Source organism: Oncorhynchus mykiss, chromosome 23, assembly GCF_013265735.2.
Source record: "Oncorhynchus mykiss isolate Arlee chromosome 23, USDA_OmykA_1.1, whole genome shotgun sequence".
NCBI classification, from domain to species: Eukaryota; Metazoa; Chordata; class Actinopteri; order Salmoniformes; family Salmonidae; genus Oncorhynchus; species Oncorhynchus mykiss.
In genome coordinates, this window is record NC_048587.1 from 34,853,708 (window position 1) to 34,875,953 (window position 22,246).

Below are 22,246 nucleotides of genomic sequence, written 5' to 3' on the forward strand. Positions count from 1 at the left end.
GGGTGCAATAAGTCAAAGTAACACATTGGATTAGTTTAACAAAATGTATGTTACTTATATTTGAGTAGCATAAGATTAATTAATCAATCAATTTACATGCAAAAACATAGATATTGAAAAAATATATTTTCAAAAACAACCTGCAAATGAACATGCTGGGAAATATGATAATGATAATGATGGTAATGGTTATGGTTTATTACTGGTTAGTAACACCAACACTGGGGTTCTTTTACACCAATGAGTGCTGACTTGTTTGATTGTGGCTCAGAACAGTTTTCCTCTGCTATGAACTGGAAGTCATTTGGAATAAGCCCAAACCTGTGAGCTAAGTCAGTTTGTAAGATAATCTTGGATTCCCTCAGAAGTCCTGGCCACTTCATGTCTGTGTGTGTGTGTGCGTGCGTCCATGCGTGCGTGCGTCCGTGCGTCCGTGCATGAGTTTTGTGGCTGTGTTCTGAGCGGTTCTGTGCAAATGTTCTTAGTCCCGGAGAAGCTTTGAAGCCGTGCCACTTGATTTGTCTCGGTGAATAGAAATTAAAAATGCTCACTTTTCCCCAAAATACCATTCCACTTTGATTCAGACAGTAGCCACCTGGACAAACAGACAGGGACCGTTCAAGCATCAAACTCGCAGACAAAGTTAAGAATATGTAAATCTCTCTTCCCTTATTTTCAGTTGCTTTATACCCATTAATGAACGTGGGATTTTTACCCTTGTGAGGTTTGTTATTGAGTTACATGTTAGTTAGTGAAATAAAACAAAAGACGTGATCTATCTACCTCTCCTGTTACATCTCCATTCTCTCCCTCTTTCCCATGTCTGATCTCTTATCTCCTGTCACTCCCTCTTTCCCATGTCTGTGTAACGGATGTGAAACGGCTAGCTTAGTTTGCGTGGGCGCTAAATAGCGTTTCAATCAGTGACGTCACTTGCGCTGAGACCTTGAAGTAGTAGTTCCCCTTGCTCTGCAAGGGCCGCGGCTTTTGTGGAGCGATGGGTAACGATGCTTCGAGGGTGACTGTTGATGTGTGCAGAAGGTCCCTGGTTCGCGCCCGGGTATGGGCGAGGGGACGGTCTAAACTTATACATTGATGCTGTTGACCCGGATTACTAGTTGCTGCGGAGGAAGGTCAAAAGGGGGGTGAGTGTAACGGATGTGAAACGGCTAGCTTAGTTAGCGTGGGCGCTAAATAGCGTTTCAATCAGTGACGTCACTTGCTCTGAGACCTTGAAGTAGTAGTTCCCCTTGCTCTGCAAGGGCCGTGGCTTTTGTGGAGCGATGGGTAATGATGCTTCGAGGGTGACTGTTGATGTGTGCAGAAGGTCCCTGGTTCGCACCCGGGTATGGGCGAGGGGACGGTCTAAACTTATACTGTTACATCTGATCTCTTATCTCCTGTCACTCCCTCTTTCCCATGTCTGTTCTCTTATCTCCTGCCACTCCCTCTTTCCCATGTCTGATCTCTTATCTCCTGTCACTCCCTCTTTCCCATGTCTGATCTCTTATCTCCTCTCTCCCTCTTTCCCATGTCTGATCTCTTATCTCCTGTCACTCCCTCTTTCCCATGTCTGATCTCTTATCTCCTGTCACTCCCTCTTTCCCATGTCTGATCTCTTATCTCCTGTCACTCCCTCTTTCCCATGTTTGATCTCTTATCTCCTGTCACTCCCTCTTTCCCATGTCTGATCTCTTATCTCCTGTCACTCCCTCTTTCCCATGTCTGATCTCTTATCTCCTGTCACTCCCTCTTTCCCATGTCTGATCTCTTATCTCCTGTCTCTCCCTCTTTCCCATGTCTGATCTCTTATCTCCTGTCACTCCCTCTTTCCCATGTCTGATCTCTTATCTCCTGTCACTCCCTCTTTCCCATGTCTGATCTCTTATCTCCTGTCACTCCCTCTTTCCCATGTCTGATCTCTTATCTCCTGTCACTCCCTCTTTCCCATGTCTGATCTCTTATCTCCTGTCACTCCCTCTTTCCCATGTCTGATCTCTTATCTCCTGTCACTCCCTCTTTCCCATGTCTGATCTCTTATCTCCTGTCACTCCCTCTTTCCCATGTCTGATCTCTTATCTCCTGTCACTCCCTCTTTCCCATGTCTGATCTCTTATCTCCTGTCACTCCCTCTTTCCCATGTCTGATCTCTTATCTCCTGTCACTCCCTCTTTCCCATGTCTGATCTCTTATCTCCTGTCACTCCCTCTTTCCCATGTCTGATCTCTTATCTCCTGTCACTCCCTCTTTCCCATGTCTGATCTCTTATCTCCTGTCACTCCCTCTTTCTCTCCTCTTTGTAGAGAGTAGCCGTAGCTTCACATGCAGCAGTGCGGTAATGCTTGTGTGCCTGCATGTTTGAGTGCATATGTGTGTGTCAATGTGTGATTGGCACCACTGAGGCCTCTCCCTGACTAAATTTACACACACTTGAGGCAAGCTGCTTCCTGTGAGAGGAGGTTGGGCCCCAGTACACACACAGGCAGTGTTTGTGTGTGTGTGGACATCGATTTCTTATGAAGTTCTCGTATATCTGTGGTGTATGTGGTTGTGTGTATGTGCCGTCATTTTGTGTGTGTGTGTGTGTGTGTGTGTGTGTGTGTGTGTGTGTGTGTGTGTGTGTGTGTGTGTGTGTGTGTGTGTGTGTGTGTGTGTGTGTGTGTGTGTGTGTGTGTGTGTGTGTGTGTGCATGCATCTTGGAGTTCGCTAGAGTATGTGTGTGCTTGCATCTATGTTGACAGTGAATGATGGCGCACTCATATTGCTCCTCTCATCTCAAGGTGAGCTCCATGTGAGCTAATCTATCACCCGGCCAGAGTCTCTGATACAGACTAGAGAGTTAGAGAGGAGAGACTAAGACATGTCCAGCTTTGCTACAAATCAATCAATTAATCAATCCACCAGTTAGTGGCGCTTTTCACAAAATTAGCTTTTCACAAATTTCACGGGCTTTTCAGTGAGTTTTTATCAAATATGTCTGCAGTAGTGTGTGTATTATACAGCGCATTCAAAAAATATTCAGACCCTTGCTATGAGACTCAGAATTGAGCTCAGATACATCCTGTTTCCATTGATCATCCTTGAGATGTTTCTACAACTCAATTGGAGTCCACCTGTGGTAAATTCAATTGATTGGACATGATTTGGAAAGGCACACACCGCTCTATGTAAGGTGCCACAGTTGACAGTGCATGTCAGAGCAAAAACCATGAGGTTGAAGGAATTGTCCATAGAGCTCAGAGACAGGATTGTGTCGAGGCATAGATCTGGGGAAGGGTACCAACAAATGTCTGCAGCATTGAAGGGCCCCAAAAACACAGTGGCCTCCATTATTCTTAAATGGAAAACGTTTGGAACACCAAGACTCTTCCTGGAGCTGGCCGCCCGGCCAAATTGAGTAATCGGGGGAGAAGGGCCTTGGTCAGGGAGGTGACCAAGAACCCAATGGTCACTGACAGCGCTCCAGAGTTCCTCTGTGGAGATGGAGAAGGACAACCATCTTTGCATCACTCCACTAATCAGGCCTTTATGGTAGAGTGACCAGACAGAAGTCACTCCTCAGTAAAAGGCACATGACAGCCCGCTTGGAGTTTGCCAAAAGGCACCTAAAGGACTCTCAGACCATGAGAAACAAGATTCTCTGGTCTGATGAAACCAAGATTGAACTCTCTGGCCTGAATGCCAAGTGTCACATCTGGAAGAAACCTGACAGAATCCCTATGGTGAAGCATGGTGGTGGCAGCATCATGCTGTGGGGATGTTTTTCAGTGGCAGGGACTGCGAGACTAGTCAGGATTGAGGGAAAGATGAACGGAGTAATGTACAGAGAGATCCTTGATGAAAAGGATCATCTCCTTTGTTTTGTTGACGTTGAGTGAGAGGTTATTTTCCTGACACCACACTTCCAGAGCCCACACCTCCTCCCTGTAGACTGTCTCATAGTTGTTGGTAAATCTCTCACTCACCTTCCAACAGGACAACGACCCTAAGCACACAGCCAAGACAACGCAGGAGTGGCTTCAGGACAAGTCTCTGAATGTCCTTGAGTTGCCCAGCCAGAGCCCTGACTTGAACCTGATAGAACATCTCTGGAGAGACCAGAAAATAGCTCTGCAGCGATGCTCCCCATCCAACCTGACACAGCTTGAGATGATCTGCAGAGAGAAATGGGAGAAACTCCCCAAATACAGGTGTGCCAAACTTACAGCGTCATACCCAAGAAGACTCGAGGCTGTAATCACTGCCAAAGGTGCTTCAACATAGTACTGAGTAAATGGTCTGAATACTTATGTAAAGGTGATATTTCTTTCTTTCTTTTTTATTATTAATTTGCAAAAATGTCTAAACACCAGTTTTTGATTTGTCATTATGTAGTATTTTGTGTAGATTGACGAGGGAAAAAACGAATTTAATAGATTTTAGAATAAGGCTGTAACCTAACAAAGTAGGGAAAAAGTCAAGGGGTCTGAATACTTTCCAAATCTGTGTAGGGTGACATGAGTAACAACTAACCTACTTAGCCAACCAATCTGAGAGAGAGAGAGACAAGGTTATTAGACAGAGGCAGAAACACAGAGAGTTTGAATGTGACTAGACCTAGATCTTTTTCCCACTGTAGTGTTTAATTTGAACGCTGTAGTTACTATTGTGTAGTACAGTGTAGTATGATCCGTCCCATGGGTGTCCTGTATGAGCCATTGTCGTCTGTGTTCGGCCTCTACATGGCTTTACTGCCCCACTGTGCCTTTCCTGGAGAATTAAGGCCCTCACTTTTCCTCACACCTGGTTTGTAGGAGTTAATATACAGTTTTAGGGTGTGGGTTGTGTGTGTTTCCGTGCACGTGTTTGTGTGTGTTTGTGTGTGTGTATGTGTGTATTTGTATAGCTTTCATTTACAGAGTGTGAGTTTAGTGTCGGTGATGGGGATAGGTCCAGGCATGGAGTCATGTTTTCCCAAGGTTGTCACCACGCGCTCCTAGTCAGCTCTGGAAGAACAGGCAGCTTTTTCCACCGCCACTACAAAGTCAAGGAGAGGAGAGGAGAGGAGAGGAGAGGAGAGAGAGAGAGAGAGAGAGAGAGAGAGAGAGAGAGAGTAAGAGAGGAGAGAGGAGAGAGAGAGGAGACATAGGAGGAGTGAGGCAAGAGAGAAGGGAAAGACATAGGCCAAGAAGTAGAGAGAGACGAGAGAGATGCAAACAAGGGACGGGAGCTAGGAAGTAGGAAATGAATGGTTCTTGGCATCTACCTTGTGTTATACCTAGCAAATGAGAGACATTAACAGTATATTACATTGACATTACTATTGGCAGTAATGGCGGTCTATTGGCAGTGCACTGCAATTGTCAGCTTTTGGCAGTAACAACGTTTTGCCATAAATCCGATCTGTCCTGTGGAATTGGTTTCCAGATGTCATCAAGACACATTACAGTTTAGCAGCAGAGGGACTACTTTACCTCGCCAGGGTGCTGAGAGTTTGGAGGATGATTAATGCCAGGATTACTTGTGCCTAACGAGAGCTGGACAACTTGTTAAAATATAAACATATGGGACATTTTAAGAGCAGGCTATTAGGGGTCCAGTGGAGGGGGTAGGTGATGGGAGGAGGGGTGCAGGAGTAGGGAGAAGGGGTAACTGTAGTATGGAACAGGAGTTAGGGGTGCTGTAGGGGTGGCGGGGAGAGAAAAGGGTATTGGAAGGGTGCAGGACTTATAGTAGTTAAAGTGGTCCATCCACTCATAGGCTTCAGACTTTCAGAAATCAATCTTCAACTGTAGGCTACATTACACTTTGACTGTGTAGATCTTTGGGGTGCAGGTAGCCTAGTGGTTAGAGCGTTGGACTAGTAACCAGAAGGTTGCAAGATGGAATCCCTGAGCTGACAAGGTAAAAATCTGTTGTTCTGCCCCTGAACAAGGCAGTTAACCCACCGTTCATATGCTGTCATTGAAAATAAGAATTTGTTCTCAACTGACTTGCCTGGTAAAATAAAGGTATGTTGTGGTTTCATTCCCGCGGGACCTGAGAGGTGGCTCATTTTCATGCTACGGGCGGGAACAGGCGGTCAGACAGATAACTTTGTGATGAAAAGATTTTGTTGTCCCGCAGATTATTTTTTTTAAATGTCTTTCTGTTTTGAATGTGTATTGTGAATGTGAATTGTATTAAAAGCAACTCTTTGTCGCGCTATCACAAACTAACATAGGATCATTCTGCTTCAAGTTCAGTAGCCTTGGTGAGCATGTGAGATGAAATAAAATACAATTTTATTGGTCACATACACATGGTTAGCAGATGTTATTGCGAGTGTAGCAAAGTGCTTATGTTTCTAGTTCTGACAGTGCAGCAATATCTAACAAGTAATCTAACAATTCCACAACAAATACCTAATACACACAAGGAATGGAATAAGAATATTTAAATATAAATATATGGATGAGCAATGTCAGAGCGGCGTAGGCTAAGTAAGATGCAATAGATAGTAAAGAATACAGTATATACATATGAGATGAATAATGCAAGATATGTAAACATTATTAAAGTGGCATTATTAAAGTGACTAGTGTTCCATTTATTAAAGTGGCCAATGATATCAAGTGTGTAGGTAGGCAGCTGTGCCAGTGATGGCTGTTTAACAGCCAGAAATGTGCCTATGCGTGGTCTCAATTAAAAAGCCTGTAGGCTATGCAAGCATGGGCAGAGAAGCAATTAAATTAACTTCCTAAATACTGTATGATAGGCTATAGTTTAGGTTCCGACATTCACAGAAAAAAAATATTGATAACACATGTATCTGCAAATCATCCCACTCCTAAAAGTTATGTAAAATGTTGCTCAGGTCAAGTAAGTGTCCGGTCTCCAATTTTAATTTGCCTTTCAAACTACGTCTACCCTATTGGCTGATGTAGCCCAATAGAGTCCCACGGTGGAGGTGTCATAATACCCATAAAACCTAGTGGTCAAACAGGGAAATGGTTTCAATTATTTTTCCACCATTAATTTTCCCACAGGGGATTTTTAAAACAGTTAAAATAAGGGCTGTGTTTTGTGTAGGTTTACCCTGGTGTGACGTTTTCATAACCATGTAAATCTCTCTCAGACAAGGTGACTTTTATCAATATATAATTGGCTCTATTTACTCTCAGATTCTAAAAATGAGAATTAGCATCAAAGTAAAATCATGCAAAAGTACAAATCCCTGCAAGCTCCTGCACGTCATCTCTAGCTGACACCTTTGCTAACAGGTATTATGACAATATAAAACTTTGCACAAAACAGTTCACAGACTTGTCAATTTAAAGACATTTTGGCAATTTATTCATTAGTACATTTAGCTAACATTAGAAAGTTAATGCAGAGATTCTTATTTTTGACTCGATTCAGGAGTCCTCTGTCAGAGTCTAGGTGATGTGGGTAATGCGGAGTCAGGCGCAGGACACAGAGATGAGTAATAGTAGTAACTTTACTCAAAAATAATCTTCCAACAAGGAGAACGAAAATCCAGAATCACATAAACAAGACAACTGACAACATTAAACACGCACAAAACCATGATGGCTCCAGAGGGTTAAATAGGGAAATAATTCAAACATAATGGGAACCAGGTGTGTACAATACAGACAAAACAAATAGAAAAAGAAATGTAGATCGGTGGAGGCTAGAAAGCCAGTGACGTCGACCGCCGAACGCTGCCCGAACAAGGAGAGGCACCAACTTTGGCAGAATGGAGGATTGGTTGAGTTCTAGTTTTTAAGTATACGTTTTTTCAGATGATTGACGTTCAACCCATCGGGTATCTCGCTTCACTGATATGTCATGTCTTGAAATATGCAGACAGATTAAAGGTCAATTTACACTTTCTAACTCCGCCCATAACTTTTGCCCTTTATATCATTCCCAGAAGGCATGGATTATTGAGTCATTATCAGTTTTACACTTAAGACATGACTGCGGTTGTGCTGTCGAATTTGTGGATTTTGTAGAATCAATTCTATACATTAGTTTAAACTGGATTAAGTGTACATTTTCATTTCCTGTAATTTACCTATCATATGAATATCCTTTTCTGACTCAAATAGCATTCCCTCAAGATTGCTCTGATGTCCCAAAATATTTCAAATACAGATTTTGTGATATGAAACTTTAATTAATTTGAAAATAGCTACATTAGCTGGTCTAAAATGTATTTTGAATTCTGTCATGGAACTTTTTACATTTCCTATTACCAAGTCATTTACCTTTAGTTTTCCATGTGAACCAATTTATCAGTGAATTCTGAAAAGCTATTGAAGGATTGTTCCACAGAGTTGTGTTTTTAGGGAGTGATATTGTTTCTTGTAGAATGTTTGTAAGGGTTTTCCTGTGGTGAAGGAGAGGCGGATCAAACTGCAGCGTGGTGGTTATTCATGGTACTTTACTAAAGACACTATACATGAATAAACAAAACAAGAAATGTGAAAACTCAAAACAGCCCTATCTGGTGCAAACACAGAGACAGGAACAATCACCCACAAACACAGTGAAACCCAGGCTACCTCAGTATGATTCTCAATCAGAGACAACTAATGACACCTACCTCTGATTGAGAACCATACTAGGCCGAAACATAGAAATACCCAAATCATAGAAAAACAAACATAGACTGCCCACCCAACTCACGCCCTGACCATACTAAATAAATACAAAACAACGGAAATAAAGGTCAGAACGTGACAGTACCCCCCCCCCCCCAAAGGTGCGGACTCCGGCCGCAAAACCTTGACCTATAGGGGAGGGTCTGGGTGGGCGTCTGTCCGCGGTGGCGGCTCTGGTGCGCCACGCGGACCCCACGTCACCATTGTCTTAGTCCGCCTCATTGTCCGCCTCCGTGGCTCTCTAACCATGGCAACCCTTCTCAATGACCCCACTGGACAGAGGGGCAGCTCGGGACAGAGGGGCAGCTGCTCGGGGCAGAGGGGCTCTGGCGCCTCTGGGCTGACTGGCGGCACTGGCGCCTCTGGGCTGACTGGCGCCTCTGGGCTGACTGGCGGCACTGGCGCCTCTGGGCTGACTGGCGGCCCCTGGCTGACTGGCGGCACTGGCGGCCCCTGGCAGACTGGCGGCACTGGCGGCCCCTGGCAGAACTGGCGGCACTGGCGACCCCTGGCAGAACTGGCGGCACTGGCGGCCCCTGGCAGAACTGGCGGCACTGGCGGCCCCTGGCAGAACTGGCGGCACTGGCGGCCCCTGGCAGAACTGGCGGCCCCTGGCGGCCCCGGGCAGACTGGCGGCCCCGGGCAGACTGACGGCCCCGGGCAGACTGGCGGCACACGGGCGGCACTGGCGGCGCTGGGCAGACTGGCGGCACTGGCGGCACTGGGCAGACTGGCGGCACTGGCGGCGCTGGGCAGACTGGCGGCACTGGCCCACAAACACAAACACACAGTGAAACCCAGGCTACCTAAGTATGATTCTCAATCAGAAACAACTAATGACACCTGCCTCTGATTGAGAACCATACTAGGCCGAAACATAGAAATACCCAAATCATAGAAAAACAAACATAGACTGCCCACCCAACTCACGCTCTGACCATACTAAATAAATACAAAACAACGGAAATAAAGGTCAGAACGTGACAATGTTTAATTTTCTTCCATATTGTTATAATGTTCTTAAATAGGAAGTTGTTAATGTTCTTAGATTTATCCTTTGAAAATTGACACATGAAAAGGTTTTGGGGATGAGTATGGCCATCTTCAATATGTACCCATTGTTCCTCTTTAGTTTATTTAACTATATGTCGCAGGTAAAAGTCCTGGGTGGCGACTTGATACAATTTCAAGTCTGGAAGGTGAGAATGTTACGGTGCGTGAATGAGGACCCAAAAGCGAATCAACTTAAACAGAGCTTCTTTAATTACCAAACATAGGTAGGCTCAGATGGACCGGCAGATTCCGACAGGACAGGACAAGGTTACAGCAAACATGACGACAGTCTGGTTCAGGCATGAATGACACAAACAAACAAGAATCCGACAAGGACAGGAGCAGAAACAGAGAGAGATATAGGGACCTAATCAGAGGGAAAAAGGGAACAGGTGGGGAACGGGGTGAATGGGTAGTTAGAGGAGACAAGGGACAGCTGGGGGAAAGCGGGGGAGAAAAGGTAACCTAACACGACCAGCAGAGGGAGACAGGGTGAAGGGAAAGGACAGAGACAAGACAACATGACAGTACATGACAGTACCCCCCCACTCACCGAGCGCCTCCTGGCGCACTCGAGGAGGAAACCTGGCGGCAACGGAGGAAATCATCAATCAGCGCACGGTCCAGCACGTCCCGAGAGGGAACCCAACTTCTCTCCTCAGGACCGTACCCCTCCCAGTCAACTAGGTACTGATGACCACGGCCCCGAGGACGCATGTCCAAGATTTTACGGACCCTGTAGATAGGTGCGCCCTCGACAAGGATGGGGGGGGGGGGGGGGGAAGACGAGCGGGGGCGCGAAGAACGGGCTTAACACAGGAGACATGGAAGACCGGGTGGACGCGACGAAGATATCGCGGAAGAAGAAGTCGCACTGCGACAGGATTAATGACCTGAGAGATACGGAATGGACCAATGAACCGCGGGGTCAACTTGCGAGAAGCCGTCTTAAGGGGAAGGTTCTGAGTGGAGAGCCAAACTCTCTGACCGCGACAATATCTAGGGCTCTTAGTTCTACGCTTATTAGCAGCTCTCACAGTCTGCGCCCTATAACGGCAAAGTGCAGACCTGACCCTCTTCCAGGTGCGCTCGCAACGTTGGACAAAAGCCTGAGCGGAGGGGACGCTGGACTCGGCGAACTGAGATGAGAACAACGGAGGCTGGTACCCGAGGCTACTCTGAAAAGGAGATAGCCCGGTCGCAGACGAAGGAAGCGAGTTGTGGGCGTATTCTGCCCAGGGGAGCTGTTCTGACCAAGACGCAGGGTTGCGAAAAGAAAGACTGCGTAAGATGCGACCAATAGTCTGATTGGCCCGTTCTGCTTGACCGTTAGACTGGGGGTGAAAGCCGGAAGAGAGACTGACGGAAGCCCCAATCAAACGGCAAAACTCCCTCCAAAATTGAGACGTGAATTGCGGACCTCTGTCCGAAACGACGTCTGACGGAAGGCCATGAATTCTGAAAACATTCTCGATGATGATTTGTGCCGTCTCTTTAGCAGAAGGAAGCTTAGCAAGGGGAATGAAATGAGCCGCCTTAGAGAACCTATCGACAACCGTAAGAATAACAGTCTTCCCCGCTGACGAAGGCAGTCCGGTGACAAAATCTAAGGCGATGTGAGACCACGGTCGAGAGGGAATAGGAAGCGGCCTGAGACGGCCGGCAGGAGGAGAGTTACCGGACTTAGTCTGCGCGCAGACCGAACAAGCAGCCACGAAACGACGCGTGTCATGCTCCCGGGTGGGCCACCAGAAACGCTGGCGAATGGAAGCAAGCGTACCCCGAACGCCAGGGTGGCCGGCTAACTTGGCAGAGTGAGCCCACTGAAGAACGGCCAGACGAGTAGGAACGGGAACGAAAAGAAGGTTCCTAGGACAAGCGCGCGGCGACGGAGTTTGAGTGAGTGCTTGCTTTACCTGCCTCTCAATTCCCCAGACAGTCAACCCGACAACACGCCCCTCAGGGAGAATCCCCTCGGGGTCAGTGGAGGCTACTGAAGAACTGAAGAGACGAGACAAAGCATCAGGCTTGGTGTTCTTAGAGCCCGGACGATAAGAAATCACGAACTCGAAACGAGCGAAAAACAGCGCCCAACGCGCCTGACGCGCATTAAGTCGTTTGGCAGAACGGATGTACTCAAGGTTCCTATGGTCAGTCCAAACGACAAAAGGAACGGTCGCCCCCTCCAACCACTGTCGCCATTCGCCTAGGGCTAACCGGATGGCGAGCAGTTCGCGGTTACCCACATCATAGTTACGTTCCGACGGCGACAGGCGATGAGAAAAATACGCGCATGGGTGGACCTTGTCGTCAGAGAGGGAGCGCTGAGAAAGGATGGCTCCCACTCCCACCTCTGACGCGTCAACCTCGACAACGAACTGTCTAGAGACGTCAGGTGTAACAAGGATAGGAGCGGATGTAAAACGATTCTTGAGGAGATCAAAAGCTCCCTGGGCGGAAACGGACCACTTAAAGCACGTCTTGACAGAAGTAAGGGCTGTGAGAGGAGCTGCCACCTGACCGAATGTGGTGTTTGCTTTGCATTACAGATGCTAAATAATTAAACCAGTGATTTGAATTCAGTCATATGTTCTTGTTGTCTCTCATGCAATATCATCTCAGAGTAATTGTATTTTCTGTCTAACTCTGAGCCTGTCTACTTCTGTATGAATAGAATACAATAGAAAACAATATAATACATGTCTTAGGCCTAATTTTGTCAATCAACTTTTCCATGATGTTGAATACGCCATTTACATTTTTAAATAACATGTTGTTTCCCACTCCCAGTTTGTGAGTGGCATTTAAAGGGTTAATATCTCAGACAGACACAGCTCAGTGGACACATCTATCTCTTCTTCCTCAGCTCAGCTCCAGTCTGGTGCGTCTACGTTGTCCAGTCCACAGTTTGTGTGTGTCCCCCGTTCGTAGGGGCTAGAGTAAAAGCCCACATAGGAGCTCCTTTGTTTAGGAGGGACTAGGCATGGGAGATCATTTACAAGCCGCTGACGCCCTCACCCCATTGGCTGGCGGGGCTCAGTCTGTGTCTGCGAGAGGCATGCCGTGTGTGCGTGTGTGTGTGTGTTTACGTGAGTGTGTGTGTATGTCTGTGTTCGTGTCTGCGGCAACAGCAGTTCTCTACACAGTGTCTCGCAGGCAGACAGGCAGGCAGCCTCTCTCTGCTCTGGCGATGGTAGTGGAGAGCTCAGCTCGCCCTCCTCTCAGAGACGGCTGTTATAGTAACCTGCTATTCTTCTATCTAGAGCTGAGGGGAGCAAAGCAAAGCAAGATGGCTACCTTGTAGGAATATAATGCTACCCAAACTGGAGGTTCTGCCTCTGAGGACAGACAAGGTAAAGCTGCCCGGAGCCTTTAGTAGCCCTGGAGGCTATTGTCTAGCTCCAGACTCATATTAATACAGTACAGCATTCTAGCAGGAGACTAACCCTGTCTGCTGTGCTGCTGGGCTGTGTGTGGATTTGGAAACAGTTTCAGGATATCAGGATATAAACAATGTAGTGTATGAAAGATACTTTACGGTAGAATGTATTATTATGATAACTAGCTGTACTGTTTTTCAGTGTTTTGTGTCCTGTGTGTTTGCATGTGTTTTTGTGTGTTGTGTTTGTATTTGGAAGCAGTTTCAGTATACTACTATTAGAATACAAACTATGTATAAAAGGTTTGATACAAATAGTTGATTGTTATTATTACTATTCCTGTTGGACTGTGTAACCTCTAAATCACTAACGATGTGTGTGTGTGTGTGTGTGTGTGTGTGTGTGTGTGTGTGTGGGGGGGGGGGGGGGGGGGGGTTGTGTTTTCCAGGTGGCGTGCAAGGACGTGGCCAAAGGAGCGTTAAAGAAACCAGTTTCCACGGTAACAACCACCCTTCTCTTTTTTTCTCTGCATGTCTTTTTTAGCCGTGGTGGGACAAGGATCCGTCTGCGTCCTTCTCTTTCTGTCTGTCTATTTTTTTGTTTGTGTGAGAGAGGAGAGTTAACAGTAGTTAGACTAGCATTACTGTCTGGTTCTAGTAGAGGGAAATACCTAGTCAGTTGTACAACTGAATGCATTCAACTGAAATGTGTCTTCCACATTTAACCCAACCCCTCAGAATCAGAGAAGTGCGGGGGGGCTGCCTTAATCGACATCCATGTCATCAGCGCCCGGGGAATTGTGGGTTAACTGCCTTGCTCAGGGGGAGAACGACAGATTTTTGCCTTGTCAGCTCAGGGATTCAATCCAGCAACCTTTCGGTCACTGCCCCAACGCTCCTACCCGCCAGGCTACTGTAGTAGTAGTAGTAGTAGTGGTAGTTGTAGTAGTAGTAGTAGTAGTAGTTGTAGTAGTAGTAGTAGTAGTAGTAGTAGTAGTAGTAGAAGTAGTAGTAGAAGTAGTAGTAGTAGTAGTAGTATATGGTGTAAATCATATCATTATATATTTTGGTGAGATGCAGATGCTTCTTGTCTCTCTGTTTGGGGATGCTAGGTATGGGTAATCCCTATGTGGAGCTGTGTGTGTGTGTGTGCGCACATGTGTGTGTGCATTGATGTGTGTGTTTGTGTGTTTGTTAGGAATGGATGGTCCCTCGGTTGAAACCTCCTTGGAAACCCTTCTCCTCTGAGAGGGTCGTTAGGAGTCAGAGAGCAGTCGTAGTCTTGTTGCTAGGACAGAAGTAGTAGTAGTAACTTTTCATTGAGAAGTGGAGAAGAGTGTTTGTAGGTTGTGCTGTGGTAGTTTTAGCTGCGGTAGTAGCAGTCGTGATAGTACATTATGCAATGTTTTCTTTTTGTGCTACTGTGTTTGCGTAAGTCTGTTTGATTCTGTTTTTAGCCTGACTGGCTGGAAGAAAGAGTATTATTAGTAGCTGCAGTGTTTGTAGGAGTTAATGTATTTGTGCACTGCTCTGTTTAGTCAGTGTGTGTCTGACTCTGTGAAGTTGAGTTCAGAGAGGAAGGTGGCATTACGCTCTGTGAATGAAACCAATACGATGCACAGAACTTCAGAGAAACACACTCACACACTCAGCCCAGGAAGGAAGCATGCTTTTTTATGTCTTATCTTATCTTCAGCACACCGTGGGATAGTTGTCGTAAGACTGTCTGCAGCCTGTGGTCTGGCTTTGAACTCTGTGGATGTTTTTGAGGATTATCAGAGCTGAAAGCAGCCTAAGAGCTACTTTATCAGGAATGACTTTTCAAATACTTTTAAATAAGCCTTTTTAATGCATTATTTTAAGAGAATGTTCTGAAAGGATTGACAGTAGAACCACCTGTTTGCTGTCTGTGACATTCAATGAGGATGTGAAAATGCCTACTGTATTCTTATGATGTCACTTCTTTTCAGAAGTAAAATAAAATAAAATGTTATTTGTCACATGCGCCAAATACAACAGGTAGACCAACAGGTAGACCTTACCGTAAAATGCTTACTTACATGCCATTAACCAACAATTCAGTTCAAGAAATAGAGTTGAGAAAATGTTTACTAAATAAGTCAAAAAAACATGTTTTTTTTAAGTAACAAAAGAACAACAATACCACGGCTATATACAGGGGGTACCGGTACCGAGTCTATGTGCGGGGGTACAGGTTTGTCGAGGTCATTTGTAATTAGTCTGGTTTGCCATTTGATTAATTGTTCAGCAGGGGGTAGAAGCTTTTGGAACTAGACTTGGCACTCCGGTACCTCTTGCCATGCGGTAGCAGAGAGAACAGTCTATGACTTGGGTAACTGGAGTCTTTGACAATTTTTGGGCTATCCTCTGACACAACCTAGTATATACAGTTGCTAAACAGTTTAACTTTTGAAGTCGGACGTTTACATACACCTTAGCCAAATACATTTAAACTCAGTTTTTTCACAATTCCTGAATTTAAATGTATTTGGCTAAGGTGTATGTAAACTTCCGACTTCAACTGTAGGTATTACATACCGGTCAGATAGAGGTTGGAAATGTTAGTGAAGACACTTGGTCTGTGCATGCTCAAAGTACACGTCATGGTAATCCGTCTGGCCTCGCGGCCTTGTGAATGTTGACCTGTTAAAAGGTCTTGCTCACATGGGCTACAGAGAGTGTGATCACACGGTCGTCCGGAACAGCTGGCGCTCTCATGCATACTTCAGTGTTGCTTGCCTCGAAGCAAGCATTAAAGGGAAATATTTGTGTGTGGAGTGCATTGTATATGGTGTATGGACACTCCCTATGTGGAGCTGTGTGTGTGTGTGTGTGTGTGTGGTGTGTGTGTGTGCGCGCGTGCGTGCGTGTTTGTTAGGAATGAATAGTCCCTTGGTTGAAACCTCCTTGGAAACCCTTCTCCTCTGAGAGGGTCGTTAGGAGTCAGAGAGCAGTTGTAGTCTTGTTGCTAGGACAGGAGTGAAGATTTGTGCAAGCTGTCATTCAGGAAAGGGTGGCTACTTTGAAGAATCTAAAATCTAAAATCTATTTTGATTTGTTTAACACTTTTTTGGTTACTACATGATTCCATATGTGTTATTTCATAGTTTTGATGTCTTCACTATTATTCTACAATGTAGAAAATAAATAAAAACCCTTGAATGAGTAGGTGTGTCCAAACTTTTGACTAGTACTGTATATCTTACAAAAAAATTATAGACACCCATATCTACAGTACATGTCAAAAAATATATGAATGTACTGTTATATGAAATGTTATGATACATACACACTGCTGGCGTGCTGCTGGAACCCAGCCACTACTGCTTTGCTATGAAAAGCAGGTTAACGTGCGTGACACACTGCCTTTAACCCTTTCTTTCTCTCTCTCTTTCCTCTCCCTATTTCTCTCCATCAATTTCTCTCTCTCCTACTGTCTCCTCTTTCTGTATCTGTCTCTCTTTCTCTCCCTCTCGCTCCCTTTTTCTCTTGCTCTCTCTCTCTTTCTCAATAGTAGCTCATTTCCACATTCTCTGTGATGTCTCTCTCTCGTATGATTTCAGCAGCAGTCAAGATGTTGCCTCAGCCTCCTCTCCTGCTATCAGTAGCAGCATGCTCTTAGTGGTAAGGGAGGGTCACGAGACCAGGAGAGGAGGAGAGGAGGGGTGTTCTGAATACTACATGACTGTAAATAGAGTTGGGGTTTTACTACAGTGTATTGGGAGGGTATTATTGTGTATAATTCTCATCTCTAGTGGAAGGAGAGAAGAGGGCTTCACCCCGCAATTGACACACGGACTGAGTTTTCTGTTTGGTGTGTGGGTTAGAGAAAGTGTAGACAGTGTTTTAAGTTCACAGTTACTATGCTCTGATCAATGTAAAGTGCATTCTTCTTACAGTATGCTTATGGTGATGATTTTATGTTGTATGTCACCTTTCTATTGTTGTTGTTGTAAGCAATGTCCCTCTTGCTAATCAAATTTAATATCAGTGACCTACAGTAGCAGCTCAGACTATTTATAGGGTTGTTGTAGGGTTTGTACGTTTTTAGAGTACCACCAACACTGTAAAAGTATGTTCACACTTCATACTACCTGCCTACCCTTTGTCTGTCACGTAAGGGCGTCCTTTCTCCATTAGATAGACACGTCTTGTTTTACCCAGCAACAGAGATGTGATGATGAGGTGAGCTGCACTGGTCCTCTGTGAGATAGAACTGTCTCTGTGCCAGTAACAGCAGTAACACAAACCCTCATGTGTCTTATTAGCCCAGTTAATCCTGTACTACAGCAGTGTTTCTCAACTCCAGTCCACATTTTGTTCCAGGCCTGTACTAACACACCTAATTCAACTAATTGAACTAGGGTTGAGTCAGTTGTGTTAGTAGTGGCCTAGAAGAAGGATGTGACCAAGACTAGACGGCTGGTGGCTGTCCTTTCTCACAGGGCATACTGTAGGCCTGGAGGCTTTAAAACAGAGAGTGCATGCTGGGTAGTGTAGTCTATAAAGAGTGGTTAAACAGTGAGTTTAATGACAGTTCAGACAAGGTAAACAAGTAGCTGACACCCACCCACCTCCAGGCTCCCTGTAATTAGAACAGTTCATTAACTATACATAAAACAGGCACACACACAATTTAGTGGGTGGAGTCTTGGCACTGTGGTGTTTTTATCTCTGCCATATTGTTTTAATCAGATTGGATGTGCCAACGACATTATCATTAATTATGGAAGGTGTTGCAAGCTCCTATTAATATAGAAACTCCGGGGTTCAGAATAGATTTGGCCTTGCTCCATGACAGTATTATGGTATGTACACTACTGTATCAACACACACACACACACACACACACACACACACACACACACACACACACACACACACAAAGCAGTAAGGTATAGATCTACTATCTTAATTCAACCAGTTTCTCATAGCAGGAAAATAATCCTACAGCAACAGGAAATTTGAATTATTATGAGGATTATAATTAATGGAAGTGTTTGTAGGGGTTGATATATTTGTCGTTAGGGCAAATCAAGTCTGAAATTTTCAAGTGGAAATTACAGATTCAAATCTATCTTTCTCCGTGTGTCTCTCTCTCGCTTTCTTTCTCGCTCTCTCTCTCTAAATTCAATTCAAAGGGCTTTATTGGCATGGGAAACATGTGTTCACATTGCCAAAGTAAGTGAAATAGATCATGAACAAAAGTGAACAATAAACATTACACTCACAAAAGTTTAAAAGGAATCGATACATTTCGAATTTCACATTATGGCTATGTACAGTGTTGTAACGATGCGCAAATGAAGTACAATAGGGAAAATATATAAACATAAATGTGGGTTGTATTTACAATTGTGTTTATTCTTAACTAGTTGCCCTTTTCTTTTGGCAACTCTCTCTCTCTCAGGTGGTTCCAGAGGGCGTCGCAATAAATGGCAGAAGCCCTGTCCAGATGGTAAAGGAAACCTATACTGCAGAGGAGGAGTGTCACATACCTCCCACACACCCCCAGACACACCCTCACACACACCCTCCCCACGCCCACACTCTCACCCCAATCCTAGATGGCCGACCAGCAGTACTTATTAAGAGAGAGCCTGGCCTGGAGGACACCAACGATGCACTTCTTCTGCAACACCACTACTCTTCATCTTTTCACAATGGTGCTGACGAAAACCTGTCTAAAACCAACGGTGCTCCAGTGTCACCAGATTCCCAAAAGACTACAAGACAATTAGAGTCCCAAAGGACTACAAAAACCACATACCCCAAAGGCAGCTCTGAGCCCAATGATGCACTTCTGGATGACACCATGACCGTTCCTCTGAAGAAGATAAAGTTGGAGGAGTCGTGGGTGTGGTCTACGGAGCAGTCCTCCACCCTACTAGGGGGCAATGATGACGATGTCTATGTGGACGCTCTGTCCACACTAGCAGCAGTTGTGTGTTTCTCTATCACAGATAGGAAGGGGCTGGAGGACAAGCTGTTTAGCTCCCGTTCCCCGGTGCTACACTCGTTAAAAACAGAGCCGGAGGACTTTAAGGTAGACCTACTCCTGAGAAGCACTCCCATCAGTCCACGGAAAGCTCTTGACATTATTGTCAAACGAGAGCAACCCTCTCCAGATCTCTCTCTGCCAAGCATCCAGTCGTTGGTGCAAGAGAGGAATATTAGCAATGACCAAGCTATTGCTATCGAGGCGCTAACCTTACTGGCATCTATCCCCCAAAACCCCCCAGAACCCTTTAGAATGGACGCACATGGTCAAAACCCCACAACATCTTCCATGCACTTATCCAGTAGAAACACCTCTCTCCAGGATGTCAAACCCCCTACAGGTTTCCTCCCCAACAAAGTTCTAGTCATCAGCTCCCCTCTGCACCAGACCTCAGTCATACGCTCCCCTCTGCACCAGACCTCAGTCATCAGGTCCCCGGTGGCCAGACAGAGTCTTGTCATCCAGTGTCATTCCCGTAGTCCCGCAGCCACTGGCAAGCTGTCCCTACAGGACCTGCTAGAAGCCAGCTCGGACTGTGGCAGACTTCCCTACGACAGCACAGAGAGAGCAGGACAACACCTGTACAGGAGAGCAGACCAAGACCTTGGTTCTCACCATAACAGGTCCGAAGGCACTTTCAGAGAGCGGAAAGACATGGAGAGGAATAGTAAGGAAACAACAGAGAGGACGGTGGGTAAGAGCGGGAGGAACAGGGATGAGGAAGAGGTGGCGGCTCAACTGGCCGAGTTGGCATTCATCATCCAATCACGTCACAAGCAGCAGGGTTTCCAACCCTCCCAGCACTCTGAGAACAACCCTCCCAGAGGAACGCCAGTCTCGGCCATCAAGTACAACTACAATTCCCAGCATGCACCACCCAACAACAAGAAAATCCCTGTGAGGAAACCAAGTTCCACACCTTCCAAACCTAGGAAGAAGAAGGGGATGGAGGGGGTTGAAGAGGAGGGCTACAACCCCAACAACAAGATCCCCATGTCCAAAAGGACACCCAACGGCAAGACCCCCCACAGAGCCAGGGTCCAGAAGGTTCTGCCCCAGCCGAAGACATTGTCGCTCAGCCACAAGAGGAGCCTGTTTCTGCCTCAGACTCAAATGGATCTAAAGAGATACCTGGCTGAGGCTCAGGAGGAACAACGACAGCTCTTTTACTACAGCAACAGCCACAGTGGGGTCAAATACCACAAAACCTCTGGAGCCGTCAGTCGTGGTCAAGGTTATGGTCATGACAACCAACAGTGGTCGCATTTGAACGGTCACCACAATGGTCCTCTGAACGGTCACCTGGACCCTTTACAAGGACAAGGAGTTGGACAGGGACATGAGTGTGAAAGACGATTGTATTCTCAGGTATCGCAGCCCTACGTTTGGCAGCAGCACGGTGCTAACCTAAAGGCTAGCTCCACCAACCCCAGTTTCACCAGTTTAGACTCTAACAACCACAGAACCGGGTTGAACCATAGTTTACCCAACGGCTACTCCTCTGGGGGTCAACGGCAGGGGTATTACAAGGTGGAGAGGTCTGGTCCGGTCACCATCTTGTCCACGTCAACTGATGGCGCTTTGGACCTATCAGAGGAGTTGACGCCAACCAAACACAACGTAAACAGCTTCCTGGAATCGCCCCTCATATTCCTGGACACGCCCACTAAGAACCTGCTCAACACCCCATCTAAGAAACTCTCTGAGATCCCCTCCTGTGGCTGCATGGGTGAGTCACCTTGATGATGATGGTAGTGGTGGTGGACATAATAATGATGAGGATTATGATGATTATGAATATGATTTTCTCTGCATGCCACAACATGACTGGTTGACTGGGTCTGTAACTGTCACATCCATGTACATAGCATTTGCTTTCCGGGAAATAAGCTGAAGCTGCGTTCTAAAAATGACTCTCTCTCCACAGAGCAAATCATAGAGAAGGAGGAGGGTCCGTACTACACTCATCTTGGTGCTGGACCCAGTGTGTCAGCCGTCAGAGAGATGATGGAGAACAGGTAACAACAAAAACTAACAAGCCAAACTGCATCAGTTTTTTTATTCCATTCCACAACCAAGCTTGGGGGGAAAACAAGTGTTTGTTGCTGCCTAGCCATTTTACTTTATACATTTATATTTCCATTGGGACGGCAAACCTGTGAGGTGCTAATCCACTTCTGTTTTCATGACAAATCTATTGGCTGTATAACACTGCTAAGGTAAGAGTTAATATGAAAGAAGAGTGGCTCAGTGCCTCACAGGTTGTCTTACCAGTAGGCTCATAGAGCTAGGCTAATATGTACCTCTACCACTACTCTGTAGCTGTATATATTTCTAAAAGTATGGTACATACTCTTATTAGCCTACTATATGATCCATTTGCCCTGCCAAAGGCCTGGTTTCCCAAAGGGCTCTTGGTGTTCATGGAATGAGCTGGGGCTTACAATCATATTATAACTCGTAAATTATAAAGCCTGTCATTGAAGGAAAGCAGCACCCCGCTGGCAAAACACACACTTGTGTCATTTCCCCTTTGTGTTTTGTGGGAACTTGTTTTTGTGTAGCTGCCTGTGAGCAGCCCAGAATGTCACGTTTCGTTGTTCTTCTGTTTTGTTTGGTGAGTTTATTAATTATTAAACATGTGGAATTCTACACATGCTGCGCCTTGGTCCAATCATTAAAACGATCGTGACATACAGTGGGGCAAAAAAGTATTTAGTCAGCCACCAATTGTGCAAGTTCTCCCACTGAAAAAGATGAGAGATGCCTGTAATTTTCATCATAGGTACACTTTAACTATGACAGACAAAATGAGAAAAAAAATTCCATTGTAGGATTTTTAATGAATTTATTTGCAAATTATGGTGGAAAATAAGTATTTGGTCAATAACAAAAGTTTATCTCAATACTTTGTTATATACCCTTTGTTGGCAATGACAGAGGTAAAATGTTTTCTGTAAGTCTTCACAAGGTTTTCACACACTGTTGCTGGTATTTTGGCCCATTCCTCCATGCAGATCTCCTCTAGAGCAGTGATGTTTTGGCCAGCCTGGTGCAGGTCGAAAAGCATTAAACATGTATGGCAATTTAGCTAGTTAGCTTGCACTTGTTAGCTAATTTGTCCTATTTAGCTAGCTTGCTGTTGCTAGCTAATTTGTCCTG

At 45.5% G+C, this 22,246-nt stretch overlaps 1 protein-coding gene across 2 annotated transcripts in view; it reads left to right on the forward strand.

The window, feature by feature from the left end:
* LOC110502641 (methylcytosine dioxygenase TET1) overlaps positions 1–22,246 on the forward strand; it is a 47,772-nt gene that overhangs the window by 15,731 nt on the left and 9,795 nt on the right. The window contains exons 1-4 of one of the 2 annotated variants that reach the window (XM_021580848.2): positions 12,278–13,036; positions 13,512–13,562; positions 18,494–20,813; positions 21,012–21,102. In XM_021580848.2, coding sequence (XP_021436523.2) covers positions 12,995–13,036; positions 13,512–13,562; positions 18,494–20,813; positions 21,012–21,102 — 2,504 coding nt within the window. In that variant the 5' untranslated portion in view covers positions 12,278–12,994. Of the gene's footprint in view, positions 1–12,277; positions 13,037–13,511; positions 13,563–18,493; positions 20,814–21,011; positions 21,103–22,246 lie in introns of those variants that run through there. The other variant, XM_021580846.2, reaches the window with a different exon arrangement.